The sequence below is a fragment of the Triticum dicoccoides genome, chromosome 4B, assembly GCF_002162155.2.
Source record: "Triticum dicoccoides isolate Atlit2015 ecotype Zavitan chromosome 4B, WEW_v2.0, whole genome shotgun sequence".
Lineage (NCBI taxonomy): Eukaryota > Viridiplantae > Streptophyta > Magnoliopsida > Poales > Poaceae > Triticum > Triticum dicoccoides.
The window spans coordinates 251,607,928-251,625,204 of NC_041387.1; the positions used below are offsets into that span (position 1 = coordinate 251,607,928).

The following is a 17,277-nucleotide window of genomic DNA, read 5'->3' on the forward strand; positions in this document are numbered from 1 at the left end:
GCTGGTTTTTTTCTAATCTAATTCAATCTATTGATCCTTCCTTAGTCACAATGCACTTACATGTAGCCCCGACAGATCGGTTTCCATATGAAATAAAACACAATCATCAATCAATCCTTGGTTCTCTTTTATAGGACTTGTTGCCATACATGAACCATACGATAACTTCCATATACAAAATAAAGGGAAACACAATCAGGTTTCCTTCCTTTCCAAAGTTCTAGCCACCGACCCCCTCCCTAGACCGCGTTCTTTTTCCCATGCCACCATCGACAATCTGCTCTCCCATTTCCTCGTCCTCCCCACGTTGTGAAGTTCCAACGCACAACTACATAAACACTAGTGACATAGAAAACCACCGCCTCCTCCTCCGCGCCATCGCCTACTCTATTTTTCCCCTTTGTGTGGCGACCTGAATGGAAGGCGGTGGATCTGGGATGCGCCTGGTTCCACAAGACGTCAGGCGTAAGGAAGGATGGAAAACCACCGGCTGGATGGCCAAGGGTGGCCCATTGAAGGTTTGAAACCTCCTATGGCGTAATTTTGTGCAACCTGCATGAAGATTGTAGGAGCTATCCATGTGGTCGTTCCATCGGCAACAAGTACGTATTGGATAGCACATAATTTGAAAATCTTGACGGAGTTGACTGACCATGACTTTGACTCTCACAATGTTGCATGTTCTTTGGAGTTGACTGGTGGCGTTTTTAGGTTATTACTACCATGAAGATGAGAGGAACATCGAGAAAAATCCTTTCCCTAAAAAATGGATGGGAGGAATATCTTGGTCTATGATTTCATGATGAATAGGACCCTGAGAAAGCAGTGGATGATGCCCCGTTGATTCTCTTTGAATTCGGCTACTGTGGGAATGTGTGCAGTCAGGCTTGGAGTGAGCGCTCCATGCATGTGTGTCAGTGGCACTCAGAGATTGGTTGTGCCGCTCTTGTGAGGGTGTGTGGGAGTGGTGTGCTCGAGACACGCCAATCTCGTGAGCAGGTGCGGAGATGAGTTGCACAAGAGAAACATTGGTGGGATGAACCCAAACCTTTATTTTTTTCTAATATGAATTATCCTTCCTTCTTAGAAAAACATGTTTTGAGTAAAGTTATCTTTACTATAGACATATATTGACAATTAATCAAGTATCAACATCATTGCATGCTTATTGCGTGGAATGTGTGTCCCAATGTTGATAGAAGGTATAAAAATATTGTCTTGGAATTATTATTTTCTAGGGAAGATATTGCCCTGAATTCTCATTTCTCATCAGAAATTTAGTATCCATTTTCGTTGATCTTATTTGCAACATGTACAAGTCAGTAATAATCTAAGGGGGTGCCCTACCGGAGAAGATTATGATAGTTGGACAAGAAACTTGGTACTGTCGTGCAAGGTAGAGGTAGGAGAAATAGGAGATAAAAGCATGCATGGTGGGAGAAGGAAGTCGAGTGTCGCGTGGTAGCTCAGACATGGAGTGTGGAAGAAAGACAATGACGAGATGTATGTACCTACTAGATCATGACCATGAGATATCATCCCATAAAAATGGCCTTTGACTCTCATGTCACATGAATTTTCTCTTTGTATATATATATTTGTTAGTCCGTGGCAACGCACGGACACTTAGCTAGTAAAGATTAGTGTTGAGTCAAGGGCTTTGTTATCTTGCTATGATCTTAAGAGAATAAAAAGAGTAAAAAGAAATAAAAGAGATCATATTGATCTTATGGATAGTAATGACTTCACATATAAAGAGTATGATGAATAAAAGTTGTTGAGAGTTGGCAAACATAGTTTTGGTCATCGTTGCAATTAATAGGAAGTAATAAAGAAAGAGAGGTTCTCACATATAAATATACTATCTTGGACATCTTTTATGATTGTGAGCACTCATTAAAGTATGACATGTTAAAGAGTTGATGTTGGACAAGGAAGACAACGTAATGGGTTATGTTTTCTCATATCCGAATTAAAGTATATTGTCATGGATCATCCAACATGTTGAGCTTGCCTTTCCCCCTCATGCTAGCCAAATTCCTTGCACCAAGTAGAGATACTACTTGTGCTTCCAAATATCCTTAAGCCTAGTTTTGCCATGAGAGTCCACCATACCTACCTATGGATTGAGTAAGATCCTTCAAGTAAGTTGTCATGTTGCATGCAATAAAAATTGCTCTCCAAATATGTATGACTTATTAGTGTGGAGAAAATAAGCTTTATACGATCTTGTGATATGGAAGTAATAAAAGCAACGGACTGCATAATAAAGGTCCATATCACAAGTGGCAATATAAAGTGACGTTCTTTTGCATTAAGATTTCGTGCATCCAACCAAAAAGCACATGACAACCTCTGCTTCTCTCTGCGAAGGGCCTATCTTTTACTATTACCTTATGCAAAGAGTCATGGTGATCTTCACCTTTCCTTTTTACATTTTATCCTTTGGCAAGCACCTCGTGTTGGAAAGATCCTGATATATATATCCAATTGGATGTAAGTTAGCATGAAATATTATTGTTGACATTACCCTTGAGGTAAAAGGTTGGGAGGCAACACTATAAGCCCCTATCTTTCTCCGTGTCCAATTAAAACTCCATAACCATAAGTATTGCGTGAGTGTTAGCAATCATGGAAGACTAAATGATAGTTGAGTATGTGGACTTGTTGAAAATCTCTTATATTGACTCTTTCTGATGTTATGGTAAATTGCAATTGCCTCAATGACTGAGTTTATAGTTTGTTAGTTTTCAGTGAAGTTTCTGATTCATACTTGACATTGTGAATAGATTGTTACTTGAGCATAAGAATTCATATGACAAAATATATTTATGTTGCTGTTATAAGAAAGATCATGATGCCCTCATGTTTGTATTTTATTTTATTGACACCTCTATCTTTAAACATGTGGACATATTTTTCGATTTCGGCTTTCGCTTGAGGACATGTGAGGTCTAAGCTTGGGGGGTTGATACGTCCATTTTGCATCATGCTTTTATACCGATATGTATTGCATTATGGGCTATTATTTGACGTTATGTCACAATACTTATGCCTAGTCTCTCTTATTTTACAAGGTTTACATGAAGAGGGAGAATGCCGGCAGCTGGGATTCTGTGCTGGAAAAGGAGCAAATATTAGATATCTATTCTGCATAGCTCCAAAAGTCTTGAAACTCCACGAGAGTCATTTTTGGATTTAATAAAAAATACTGAGTGGAAGAAATACCAGAGGGGGGCCACCCACCATCCACGAGGGTGGGGGCGCGCCCTACCCCCTGGGCGCGCCCCCTGCCTCGTGGGCCACTTGGCAGCCCTCCAGTGCCCATCTTCTGCTATATGAAGTCTTTTACCCTGGAAAAAATCATAAGCAAGCTTTCGGGACGAACCTCCACCGCCACGAGGCAGAACCTTGGCGGAACCAATCTAGGGCTCCAGCGGAGCTGTTTTGCCCGGGAAACTTCCGTCCGGGAGGGGAAATCATCACCATCATCATCACCATCGATCCTCTCATCGGGAGGGGGTCAATCTCCATCAACATCTTCACCAGCACCATCTCCTCTCAAACCCTAGTTCATCTCTTGTATCCAATCTTTGTCTCAAAACCTCATATTGGTACCTGTGGGTTGCTAGTAGTGTTGATTACTCCTTGTAGTTGATGCTAGTTGGTTTATTTGGTGGAAGATCATTTGTTCAGATCCTTAATGCATATTAATACCCCTCTGATTATGAACATGAATATGCTTTGTGAGTAGTTACGTTTGTTCCTGAGGACATGGGAGAAGTCTTGCTATTAGTAGTCATGTGAATTTGGTATTCGTTCGATATTTTGATGAGATGTATGTTGTCTCTCCTCTAGTGGTGTTATGTGAACGTTGACTACATGACACTTCACCATTGTTTGGGCCTATAGGAAGTCATTGGGAAGTAATAAGAAGATGATGGGTTGCTAGAGTGACAGAAGCTTAAACCCTAGTTTATGAGTTGCTTCGTAAGGGGCTGATTTGGATCCACATGTTTCATGCTATGGTTAGGTTTACCTTAATACTTCTTTTGTAGTTGCGGATGCTTGCAATAGGGGTTAATCATAAGTGGGATGCTTGTCCAAGAAAGGGCAGTACCCAAGCACCGGTCCACCCACATATCAAATTATCAAAGTAACGAACGTGGATCATATGAGCGTGATGAAAACTAGCTTGACGATAATTCACATGTGTCCTCGGGAGTGCTTTTCTCTATATAAGAACTTGTCCAGGCTTGTCCTTTGCTACAAAAAGGATTGGGCCACCTTGCTGCACCTCATTTACTTTTATTTCTTGTTACCCGTTACAAATTACCTTATCACAAAACTATATGTTACCGATAATTTCAGTGCTTGCAGAGAATACCTTACTGAAAACCGCTTGTCATTTCCTTCTACTCCTCGTTGGGTTAGACACTCTTACTTATCGAAAAGACTATGATAGATCCCCTACACTTGTGGGTCATCAATCCGCAGTGTACTCGAGGCCACCAAAGGTCACGATCCGACCTGGGGCATAGTTGTCGACAGAGGCCAGATGTCATGTCGAGTCGGTGCAAAAGACCATGCTGTCAAACACAAAAGGCTAGGCGGGGGCAAAAACACTCCCAAGGCCGTTGGAGCAATTGATCAGTAGATGAGCCATTGAACCTTCTGGTGATCACACAGCGGAACTCTCAATGAAACCACCAGTGTCGGTGTCAAAACTGGCAGACCTCGGGGTAGGGGGTCCCGAGTTGTGGATGTCAGGTCGAGTGTAACAGGAACGAAGGAGATGATGTTTACCCAAGTTCAGGCCCTCTTGATGGAGGTAAAACCCTATGTCATGCTCTTGTTTATATTGATGGAGATGTATCAAGTACAGAGTTGATCTACCTCGAGATCGTAATGTATGATCTAACTCTAGGGCTAGGTGAATAATTTTGCATTGATGTCCCCTCTACGGACTAAACCCTATGGCTTATATACACGCCAGGGAGGGTATCTAGGGTTACAAGTCGGTAACTAGGTGCTAGGCGGCGGCAGAGATCTTGGAGTATATGTCAAGTCTTCGGGGGAGGCTGTCTTGATCACGCCTCTTGCGTACAGCCTCCGGAGTCCATCTTAATCCTGAATGAAGGCTCGTAGGCCCAACCCAAGGATAATGTGCTGACTGGGTTAGTACCCCATTATCCAGGACACCGTCAATAAGTGATTGATTAAAGAATATCTCATCTATTTCATTTCTTTCATTCATATGCATATCATTTTCATGATCTAGCAAATATTGTTCTAACAGATCGGTAGGAGGTACGACTATAGAAGCAAGACCAATAATCTTATCCTTACTAGGCAGTTCTTAATCATGAGGTTGTCTAGGGAATTTAGAGAAACTAAACTCATGGGATACATAACCAAAATTAACACTGATTGTATCCTTATTGCAATCAATCTTAGCATTAACGGTGTTCAGGAAAGGTCTACTAAATATAATGGGGCAAAAATCTGCTAGAAAATCAGTAGGGTATTTGATCTTACCACATAAGACTTCAACATCTCGAACAACCCCAAGCGGTGAAATAGTATCTCTATTTGTGAGCTTAATAGTGACATCAATTTCCTCTATCTCAGCGGGTGCAATATCATTCATAATCTCTTGATATAAAGTAAAAGGAATAGCACTCACACTAGAATCCACATTACACAAACCATGACAACAATGATCTCCTATTTTAACAGAAACAACAGGCATGACAATAACAGGTTTATTCTTATCTTTAGTATCAGGCTTAGCAATCCTAGTTGTTTCATCACGGAAGTACATAACATGCCCATCATTATTATCGACCTAGAGATCTTTAACCATAGCAATATTAGGTTCAACTTTAATTTGTTCAGAGGGTCTAGGTGTTCTAATATTACTTTTATTAACCACAGTTGAAACTTTAGCATGTTTCTTAATCCTAACAGGAAAAGGGGTTTTCTCAATATAAGTAGTAGGCACAACTAGATCAACATTATAAATGATTGTTTCATCTTTAATTATAATGGGTTCATCAATCTTTTCTTCAATATGGGGATGATATTTAAACCACTTCTCCTTAGGGAGATCAACATGAGTAGCAAATGATTCACAAAAGGAAGCTACTATCTCAGAGGCAAGTCCATATTTAGCGCTAAACTTATGAAAAGCTTCGGTTTCCATAAAAGATTTAACACAGTCAAACTTAAGTTGTATACCTTACTCTTTACCTTTGTCGAGCTCCCAATCTTCAGAGTTGCATTAATTCTTTCCAGAAGACCCCATTTGAATTCAATAGTTTTCTTCATAAAGGAACCAATAGAAGAAGAATCGAGCATGGATTGATCATTATGAGAAAGTCGAGCATAAATTTTTTGTATAACATTTTCTCTTAAGAGCTCATGACTGGGGCATGTGTACATCATGTACTTAAGCCTCCCCCAAGATTGAGCAATACTTTCTCCTTCACGAGGCCAAAAATTATATATATAATTCCGATCACGATGAACCAGATGCATATCATAAAACTTATGTTGAAATTCCAATTTCAGTCGGTTCCAATCCCAAGTTCCAATATCATCACATAGCCTATACCATGCCAATGCCTTTCCCTCCAAATATAAAGGGAAAACCTTCTTCTTAACTCCATCCTAGGATAAACCAGCAAGTTTAAACAACCACAAATTTCATCCACATAGATTAAGTGCATATCAGGATGTATTCTTTCATTTGCTGCATAAGGATTAGCTAGCATTTCCTCTAACATACCCGAAGGAATCTCATAATAAATATTTTCAGTAGGTTCAGTAGGCTGAGGGGAAACTCTTATTGCTTCCGGTCGAGGTGAAGATACACCGAAAAAACCCCTCAAAGGATTACTTTCGATAGTGACAAGTGACAGTAAATTTCAAAACCTAATATAAATGTTGTCTTACCAAATTCCACTCACCAAAGGCGCTTCACTCCCCGGCAACAGCGCCAGAAAAGAGTCTTGATGACCCACAAGTATAGGGGATCAATCATAGTCCTTTAAGAAGTAAGAGTGTCTAACCTAACGAGGCATAGAAAGAAATGACAAGCAATTTTCAGCAAGGTATTTTCTACAGGTACTGAAATTATCGGTAACAGATAGTTTGATAGCAAGGTAACTTATAACAAGCAACAGGTAGCAATTGTAACAAAGGTGCAGCAAGGTATCCCAATCCTCTTTATAGCAAAGGACAGGCCAGCATGTTCTCTTATAATAAGCAAAGCGTTCTCGAGGACACATGGGAATTTCATCTAGTCACTTTCATCATGTTTGTTTGATTCGCGTTCGCTACTTTGATAATTTGATATGTGGGTGGACCGGTGCTTGGGTGTTGTTCTTACTTGAACAAGCCTCACACTTATGATTATCCCCTCTCGCAAGCATCCGAAACTACGAAAGAAGAACTAAGATAAATCTAAGCATAGCATGAAACATATGGATCCAAATCAACCCCTTACGGATTAACGCATAAACTAGGATTTAAGTTTCTATCACTCTAGCAACCCATCATCTACTTATTACTCCACAATGCCTTCCCTTAGTCCCAAGTATGGTGAAGTGTCATGTAGTTGTTGTTCACATGACACCACTAAAGGAATGAACAACATACATATCATCAAAATATCTAACGAATACCAAATTCACATAATTACTTATGACAAGACTTCTCCCGTGTCCTCAAGAATAAAAGTAACTACTCACAAATCATATTCATGTTCAAGATCATAGGGGTATTGAATATCATCAAGGATCTGAACATATAATCCTCCACCAAATAAACCAACTAGCATCAACTACAAGATGTAATCAACACTACTAGTAACCCACAGGTGGATACAAGAGATGAACTAGGCTTTGAGATGAGATGGTGCTGGTGAAGATGTTGATGAAGATTGATCCTCCCACAATGAGAGGGTTGTTGGTGATGTCGATGGCTTCGATTTCCCCCTCCCGGAGGAAAGTGTCCACAGCGGAATCGCTCTGTCGGAGAGCTAAAGTGCTCCTTCCCAGGTCCGCCTCGAGTCGGCGGCGCTTCGTCCCGAAATTATTCTCTTGATTTTTTTCTAGGGTAAATGGCATCAAATAGGAGAAGATGGGCCTCGAAGACCGGCCAGGGGCCCCACAAGCTACTAGGGCGTGCCCTATTGCCTTGTGGGCAGCTGGTGGGTCCCCTCAGGTACTTCTTTGCTCCAATATTTATTATATATTTCATAAAATTTCTCCGTGAAATTTTAGCTTATTTGGAGTTGTGCAGAATAGGTCTCTCTGATATAGCTTTTTCAGGTCCAGAATTTCAGCTGCCGACAATCTCCCTCTTCATGTTAATCTTGCAAATTAAGAGAGGAAAGGCATTAGAAATGCATCATGAGGTATTATAATGATCAAAAACATTATTAATAACAATAAGAAAACATGATGCAAAATGGACGTATCACACTACAACTTCCAGCTCCTGGAAGAGCACAATGAGGCACAGGACCAACTTCAGCGTGGAGATCGTGTCTGAAGCTACCATCACCGTGATGGAGGAGGCGGACCCAACAGTCGACGACGTCAACTGGGCCGTGTACGAGTCCCTGCACAACCACCGTGCCATCCTAACCACCTCCTCTAGTGATAACAGCGTCAGGGCATCCCGAGCGGGGGACCGCCAACGTGCCACAGAGGACTGCCATGGACTCGGTGTCAGAACTTCGCGCGGAGGAGTCAGACGGTCTTTTGTGCATGTCTCTGCCATTGAGCACCAGCATCGTATGATAACTGGTGATTACCTTGCCTTGTTCCAGATGACATTGGCGACTGTTGAGGGTCTCAACAGCGTCGTCGCGGTGTTGCAGACGAGGGGGCGCCGCTTAAGCTTAGTGGGGTTATTGGTTGTTTTTAGGCCTTTTTGTTGTGTAATAAAGAGTATTACAACAATATCAATGGAATTTGTGGTCCACTTTTATTTGGTGCCTTCGGTTGAATGGTGGTTTCGTATCTCGCTTTGCGTAAGCAAAAACTGTGAAATCGGTCATCGAGCTTTTTTTTTACTATTGTCACATAGGTTTAAAAAAATTGTTTGAGCGCTTTGAGGAATATTTCCTTTTTATATAAACATCCTCCTTTATTCAATCGTCACAAGAGTTGTCGTTTACAATCAAAGGTATCACCTCAATAGGAGGTGATTCCAACCAAACACTAGGAGGAGAGAATCCGGCTATTCTAGACAATTCATGAGCCATCATATGGTTCTCACTATTACAATGCTCATAGATGACATGATTAAAATCTAAAGACATAAAGTAGCAGCCGTCAAAAATAGCACTTGCCACTGAAGAAGAGTAGCCCTTCTTCAATACTGAGACCACCTCCAAACTATTCGAGCTGATCTCGGTCTTACTGCAGCTAATTGTACGGGCCAGATTTATATCAAATCTCACTGCTACAGCTTCAGCAGTGAAAGAATCAAGACATGTTTCAATCCTTACGTTAGCAGCAACCATGAATTTTTCGGTGTACTCTCCTAGTACTGCTCCAACTGAACCTACAAACGAATCAACATCGAAACTTGCATCAACATTCAGCTTTGCATACCCGAGCTTTAGCCTCATCCACCCATTGGGTTTCACTTTCACTTTTGGGATGAATGGGAGTATAAAATTAGCTGCAAGCCCCCTCCCATTGTTCCAATAGCAGATAATAAACATTGATATACTTCTCTTAACTTCTCCATTGCGTTTGACACTGGGCGCAACAGGTAATCTATAAAGGATTTAGGCTTTAGCTTCTCATATTCTTTTTCTTTTTCCTGCTTGGCTTCTTCATAAACAAAGGAAGGACAACAAGGATAAAATGGGTTTTGTATATTTGCTTAACTTCTTTGTTGTATTTGGCATACAAAATAATAATATATCCCAATTTACAAGAAAAGGAAGGACAAGGGCAATACGTTTGACATTCGCACAAGGGCACATCGGGTCATCTAGCGAGAATGTAGCCAAAAGCGAACAGCAAAATACAAAATAATAATATACCATGATTTATAAAGAAGAAAGGGCAATACGTAGTTGCCAACCTGAATAGGCTTCATCGTCGCGTGCAGCATAAGCACTTAAAAGAGCAGCAATGCAAATTCATTACGATGCCGTTCTCTGCTAAGTGCTAACAGGATCTGATTTATTAAATGATTAACAGAAACACGCCAAGTTGACGGGCATCAGACCATACAAAAATAAATACAGGAGATCAGATAATATAAATCAACAGCAGGTTTTCAGATTGACCCACTGCATAGTAGTCATCACGGGATTCGGGGAATGAATGACAACACAAGACAACCAGTTTACACAGCGATAAATATCGTCCAACTAGCATAGAAACATGGGTCTAAACTTGACAGAGTTGAAGATCCATACATCTGCTACATGCATAAAAGGTGTCGAATGACAATTGGAACCCTCATCGAAGTTTGGTGATAATCCTAGATAAAAGGTGCAACACACGGGAGCATAAGCTACGGGAACAATTAAGTTGGGAGACCGAAATGATTTCTGAACATCGTATCACTCAGAAAGCTGCAGTCTCGAACGCATGTCGGCTAGAATGTCGTGAAACCGCACTTCAACATTAACACATGCTTCCTGAGCTATGTTAACTCCCTCTTTCAGCCTCAAGAGCTCTGCATCTTCATCTTTTGTCTCCCTTGCAATCTGCTCTGCTTCACCACGAAGGCACTCAAGTTTCTGCTCAAGTTGAAATATAGCTCCTTCCTTTTCAACAAGTAATGCATGCTTATGAGACATGGCAGACTCCTTCCGCGGTACCAATTCTTTCAACTCGTCCAGATGTCCAAGATGCTTGGTGTGCTCCCATTTGGCCTCAAGCAATTTCATCAGACTGTGCTGCAGCAACTTAACATCAAATCCATTTTCCTCTAAATGGGCAAGTGCGTTGATCTTTCTTTCAAATAACTCAATATTATCTTCTATGCATGATCGCTTGACACTTTCAACTAAGCTGGCATATGTCACCATTAGACCTATAGCCATTCCTTCACGCAGTTCCGGCATAAATTGCTGAAGTGGAAGGAAATGGGGTTCCTGTGGTACCTTCCGAAACACTTCCATTGGTTCAATTTGATGCCATATGGATGAGGTCTTGATGAACGGAAAACGCTCACCAGAGATCTGACATGAAAGAAAAGGTGGGTGCAGAGAAGTCCCAACAGCTGAGCAGCTCCTTAATGCAGTGTTTTCCATGGTGCACTGTGAGCCCCCAGCATCCTGAATATGTAGTTGAATTGGTCTCTCATCCACTTTTTCCCCATCGAGTAAACCTGCCATCAATAAACTTCAGAGACATTCAACATAAAATGAATGCACATTTCTACCACAGGTAGTTTACACAGCACATACCTTGCCCATTACAGATTGATTTGAAGCCTGGGGGTGGTAAACCTGCCATCAATAAACTTAAGAGACATTCAACATAAAATGAACGCACATTTCTTCCACAGGTAGTTTACACAGCACATACCTTGCCCGTTACAGATTGATTTGAAGCCTGGGGGTATTAAAGGAAACAGTTCCTGATTTGTTCCGTCATTTACGTTAACTTTTTCCTCCCTGTTGAGCTGCTGCTGCTGCTGAGTATGAGGTCCTCTGCTGTCCACTTGTCTCTGAAAATTTACTGAGGTAAGAAGCCATAAACTAATAGAAATACCTTATCAAGACAAAAAAGTTCATACTTCCACGAAGCATTCTTTCTGTCGCCCTGCCACTTTCTTTGCACTTCTCTTCTGGACAGTCCTAGTTCCATGCCCTGAGCTATCTGGGTTAGACAAACCTTTGAAGCCTTTCTTTTCAGCTGCTGCACATTACAAAACAATATTTAGATTTTGATAAACCATCTAGTTGATGGACACTGTTTAGACAAATTACTCACATTTCTTGGAGGCAAAAACCTTTGTGTTTGAGCTACTATCAGCCCCTCTTGACACCTGCAAACAGATCGACAGGCAGAACAGATAATGCACATGAACAGGGATACTATTAAGGAAGAGTTTTAACATAAACAGTAACAAGACATACTGCATCACGTGCTCTCATCTGCTTATCCAGGGGTGAAGGGGCATTGCACGTCGAAGCAGTCAAAGCACAAATAATTTCCTTACAAGAGCTATTGCTGTTACCTTTCAACTGAATCTACAGATGAGAAAATTTGACATTAACAGTAATTATAAATGCATTGCATGTAAAACATTACTTTAACTACAAAACACAATGCCAGCTACTCACGTAATCAAAAGTGTCACTGTTTCCCTCAAGTGCTTGAATAGGGTGTGTTTCCCCGCCTTTTTCCCCACCTTTATGCTTGGCACTAAATTTCTTTACCTGGAGTGGCTGGACATCAAGCGGGCTTTCCTGTGGTTTCTGGACAGCATTATTTATGCAAGAGGAATCCATTTTCTGTTTTCTTAATCCTGCAGTCAAAAGCATATCATGGGCTTCATCAGCAATTGTTCCACAGACAGGTGAATTAAGCTGACCATTTGAAAGCATCATGTCGAGCGGGGCTTCTTGAACAACAACTTCCACAATACCATCTGCTCTTGATTCATTCTGAGGTGTTGGATTTTCTGAGGAAGCATGATAAACCCCAAGCCCCTTCATCGGCACTGTACAAGAATCCACTATCCTTCGTGAAATCGCTTGAAAGTTATTTTTTCTAGATCGCGGAGAACAGGTTTTTGGAGAAAAATTGCTTGCTAGTGACTTGCGTAGTGCAGATAAACTAGTGTCCATCTCGGACTCCAACACATGTTCAGAACCTTCAGTTAACTCTTCAAGTTTTTTTCGTGGCAGTTCTTTCCTTGACCTTTTTGTGGCTGGAGATTGTGTATGATGGCTATTTTCATCATCATTGGATGCCACCTCAACAGCTGAGCTTGGACGTTTTCCAGATACAGACTGCCGCCTATTACCTTGTCTCTGTATATGAAGGAAATTTCTAGAGTGGGTCATGCAAATTGAAATATATCCAATGCTAAATGCATAACAAATAGAATATCAAATATAATCAAAATAACAGTTATGAAAACGTTTTCAAGTCATAAAACTAACACATGTGACCGCATAGTGCAAGATACTTGCATGATTGAATAAATCAAGATACGCAATTACTCAGCAATCCATATGGCTTATAGAAAGAAAGATAAAATAGGACTCGCAACTAATCACAATAACAAAAATAACCCAAGCATCCACATGAGACAACATGCCTCATCAATTTTCATTATGAATCAGCCTGATGGGGAAAAGCCATGAAAAGAAAGTAGCATTAGTCAAGGGATTTCTCATATAAGTCATTAATTAATAAAACATTATAGTACATGATTCATGTGATACCAATTAAACGCAAAACATGCGCCGCTAACGACAAGCGTGCTTCAAAAGGAAGCGAGCGAACATGAGAGGGGGGGAGGGAGGTCAGAAGGGTAATCCAGATTCCAAATATCTTCAAACTGTACGGAACAGCACGTGTAGGATACTTCATGCATTACTAAGATACAAATAGCTGGTTTAATATGAAATTCTAAAATCGCATGATTCTTCTTTCTGCGTCATTACGATATAGGGTAACCTAGTGATCAGATAAAATGTAACAGTTCGTTTCTTGTTTCGATGAGAGTGTCCAGCCAGACAGCCTCTTATTATATACTCCCTCCATCCAAAATGTAGTGCAGATTTTGTTTTCTAAAAGTCAAACATGGCTATGTTTGACCAAGTTTAAGGGAAAAATTATCAACATCCACTATACAAAATTAGTCTCATTTGATCCATCATGAAGTGTACTTTTATATTTTTTATTTAGTATTCTGGATTTCGCTAGTTTATTCTAGAAACTTGGTCAACCATATACTTGTTTGACTATTGAAAAAATTATATGCACTATATTATGGAACAGAGAGAGTAGTGAAAACGAGCATAGTACAATACGGGTATTTTGGCACACACAGACATATGCACCAGTGGCCCATTAGTCAGTGTGCACTTGCACATTTCTATTCAAAATGACTACAATAGCGTACTTCATAAAACTGAGAGCACTAGCAAATCAATAGCGCAAATATATCTATATTTTTCATACATATCAACAATGTGTGCACAAATTTGTCTTTTCTACATTCCAAAGTGACTATATTTGTCACAAAATGTTGTTGGTGCTCATACTTTACTACAATACATTATTTTTTTATTTGTAAAACATTGAAATATGTTTAAAAAATCACAAATGCAGTCATATGCACTGAGCTCAGTTGTGTAACTTTCTAGTAGTAATAAGACTATACAAGTATTATGCACTTCATAATACTATTGTTTCAACCAACCATGCAGTACCAGTCCAACAGATGCAACTGGGGAGAAAAAACTATTTAAAGAATTTATAAGATATTTGTAGCATAGCCTTCCTGTTTCTATTTTTCCTATATATTACTACCTCCATTCCTAAATATAAGACGTTGGGGCAGTTTATTTTACTGCCCCAACGTCTTATATTTAGGAATGAAGGCAGTAGATGCAAAAGAATCAGCCACGAAATCGGTTTCCAAGGGGAAAAAATGTCCACAACATTGACCCTTGGATGGTCTGATACCAGATGCAAAGATTTAGGATGAAGCCCCAACCCAACTCACACCTTCCACAAAAAATCATTTGGAGTCCTACCTTCTCATATGCAGTCTTCCAAAGCAAACAACACAAGTAAATAAGTAACATGTGCAGAGATAAATCAGCGGAATGATGACACTTCACCACAGCCAAACTTCAGCCTTTATTGTGTCATGGTTCAATGCCACCATGCAAATCATACAGGACAGAAGACACTCCATCCCACATTTAACCAACAAAACATCCAAACGCCTCCTAATTTTTCAGTGTATAACAGAAAACTGGGAAAGTAGTTAGATACTTCCACTGGAACTGAAGTGTTCCACAAATTGTATGATGTAACCTGTCAACAAAAGCCATCTTGCAACTCCCTACTATGTATCCATATGTAAGACTTCAACATGAAACTAGCACCTTTTGAAAATGATCAAGAGCACTGAGGTAAAGAAGGGATGCAGAATACATGGCATACAATCAGACTAATTGTAAAGAACAAAGTTGAAGTCTACAAGATTGATATTGTTATGAGAAAAAATGAAAGCTGGATATGGTTCAAGAGAAGCTAGATATTAGCTCCACACCGCCATTTACAGCTTCAGATTTGATAATGTCAAATGAAATGATGGAAACACGAAGAATGGCTGAACGCACATATTATTTTTGCGTGTATTTTGAAGAGCATGTCAATATCTTTAGTGACACCATTGGTAGTCCAACATTGTCGGCAATACAACAAGACATAACATCTAAAGTTTAATTATGACGCAAAAAATCAAAGTCGATTATGCAAGAAAATCTTCGTATTAGTTCGTAGTTCTTCAAGAAAGTAATTCAGAACCTCAGACTATCAAATTCTTGGCGTCAGAACTCAGAAGCAACATGTTTTAAGAATGCATGGCTAGCGGGTTGGGGGAAAAGGATAATAAATTATTGATTGTCAAATTTCGAAATAATATTTATAAGAATAAACAAATACTCGCTACGTCCCAAAATATAAGATCATTTTTGACACTATGATAGTGTAGAAAAGGATCTTACATTTTGGGACGGAGGGAGTAACTCCCAAAGATGTATCATCTAACTTTAATCGAATCGGATACAAGACAAAAACAAATCACCCTGATCGATTCATGGCCGAAAGCAGCAAAACTTGCAGGTATGCACAGTTGTAACAGTCCAGAAACTAAAACTATAACATCAAAGTAGTGAAATTGTGAACTAGCATGCACAGGTAGGAGCTGGATTTCGCAAATATTACCTTAGGACTTACAATCCTCCAATGCTTGCCATTCCACTTGTATTGAGGCTTGAGCAACTCTGGCACCTTCTTCAGCAACAGCTCTCCCTCCTTTCCATCGATGCTAACCTCGTACTCACCCTCTCCAACAGCCCTTTGCACCACCCCTGGTGACCAAGCGCCGTCACAGTACACCTCCACTGCGGCACCAGGACCAAGGCGGAACTCACTCTCCCGCGGAGAGTGCTCCACGTCTGGTCTGATGAAGAGGCAATGCAGGTACTCCATGGCCTTCCCCCCACCCACCTCTTCCTCCAGATCGGAGTACTCCACGAGGTAACTCAGCCTATCAATGACCTTGGCCACGGTGGCGGGGAACCACGAATAGCCATACAAGTCCCGGTCCCTGACCACCTCCACCTTGTCCCCAACGGCGTAAACCCTAACCGCCCGCTTGGGCTGGACAGAAATGGCGACCTTGGACGGGAGCCACTGGCCGTCGACGTAGTCGCGGCGAGGGCGGACGTGGTGGGGATCCTGGAAGGTTATGACCTCGCGGGTGATGGGGAAGGCGGCGGTGAGGGGGTCAGTGGCGAGAAGGATTCCGGACCACCATCCGTCGTTGTGGAAGGCCTCGACGATGTCGTGGAGGCAGAGCGGCTCCGGGTTGGAGAGAGGAGGGGGGTGGGGGCGGATGTGGGAGGGGGCGAAGGGTTCGACGAGGGTGCCGCCCGAGTCGTCGGAGAGGAGATGGGAGTAGGTGACGGTGTAGCGGGCCCGGGAGCCGCGGCCGCGCGCAGGGAGGAAGCTGTCGACTTTGGCCTCGAACCAGGAGCCGTGGAAGCCGTCGTCGTCGACGCGGACCTCGACCTCGGTGCCAGGGGGCAGGGGCGGCTGCTGGGCAAGGGGCGGCGCGGAGGAAGGGGTCGGGGACTGCGGGCGACGGGAGGCCTTAGATGGAGTGCTCCAGCCTCGGCTGCGGCGCCGGCGGCGGCCGGTGGGCGCCGGCGAGCGGCCGGGCATTTGGGCGGAACGGGGGTTATGCGCGTCAGGGGTTTTGGGTGGGCAACGCCGCGCGGGGGGGGGGGTCACCGATCCGATTCCCTTGTTCTGTAAAACTAGATGACCCGTTGCGCCAATGGCGCAAAGGCCGAATATAAGCTAATCGGTGTGAGAGTATACTCTAACCTATTATTGTATATACATTGGTTGAATATGTACAGGATCGATTGGAAAATCTTAATATGAGCTTGTAAGTGCTGCAGATATGATTACAGGGAATGTTTGATGCAAACATTAATGTGAAAGCATGGATAAAAGGAAAGGTTGTTTTCTT

At 41.6% G+C, this 17,277-nt stretch overlaps 1 protein-coding gene across 2 annotated transcripts; it reads right to left on the reverse strand.

Annotated features, from left to right (window-relative positions):
* Positions 1-10,263: 10,263 nt before the first annotated feature.
* Positions 10,264-17,023, reverse strand: LOC119295916 (DUF724 domain-containing protein 3-like). Of its 2 annotated transcripts, none has more exons than XM_037574345.1 (8): positions 15,963-17,023; positions 12,332-13,024; positions 12,125-12,238; positions 11,979-12,033; positions 11,782-11,900; positions 11,571-11,712; positions 11,450-11,491; positions 10,264-11,370 (listed from the first exon to the last, which is right to left on the reverse strand). In XM_037574345.1, exons 1-8 carry the CDS (start codon positions 16,962-16,964, stop codon positions 10,598-10,600), a joined length of 2,940 nt encoding a protein of 979 aa, XP_037430242.1. In that variant the 5' UTR covers positions 16,965-17,023; the 3' UTR covers positions 10,264-10,597. The 2 variants fall into 2 exon arrangements, with proteins under 2 accessions (XP_037430242.1, XP_037430241.1); XM_037574344.1 differs by having other exon boundaries at positions 11,782-11,903; positions 15,963-17,022.
* Positions 17,024-17,277: the final 254 nt, after the last annotated feature.

Excerpts from the sequence above, each read along its gene's own strand:
- LOC119295916 (XM_037574344.1), bottom strand. The coding sequence starts at position 16,964 with ATGCCCGGCCGCTCGCCGGCGCCCACCGGCCGCCGCCGGCGCCGCAGC. Across the intron at positions 12,034-12,124 it reads AGATGAGAGCACGTGATGCA|GTGTCAAGAGGGGCTGATAG; the intron begins GTATGTCTTGTT and ends ATCTGTTTGCAG. Across the intron at positions 11,492-11,570 it reads ATCAATCTGTAACGGGCAAG|GTTTACCACCCCCAGGCTTC; the intron begins GTATGTGCTGTG and ends TATTGATGGCAG.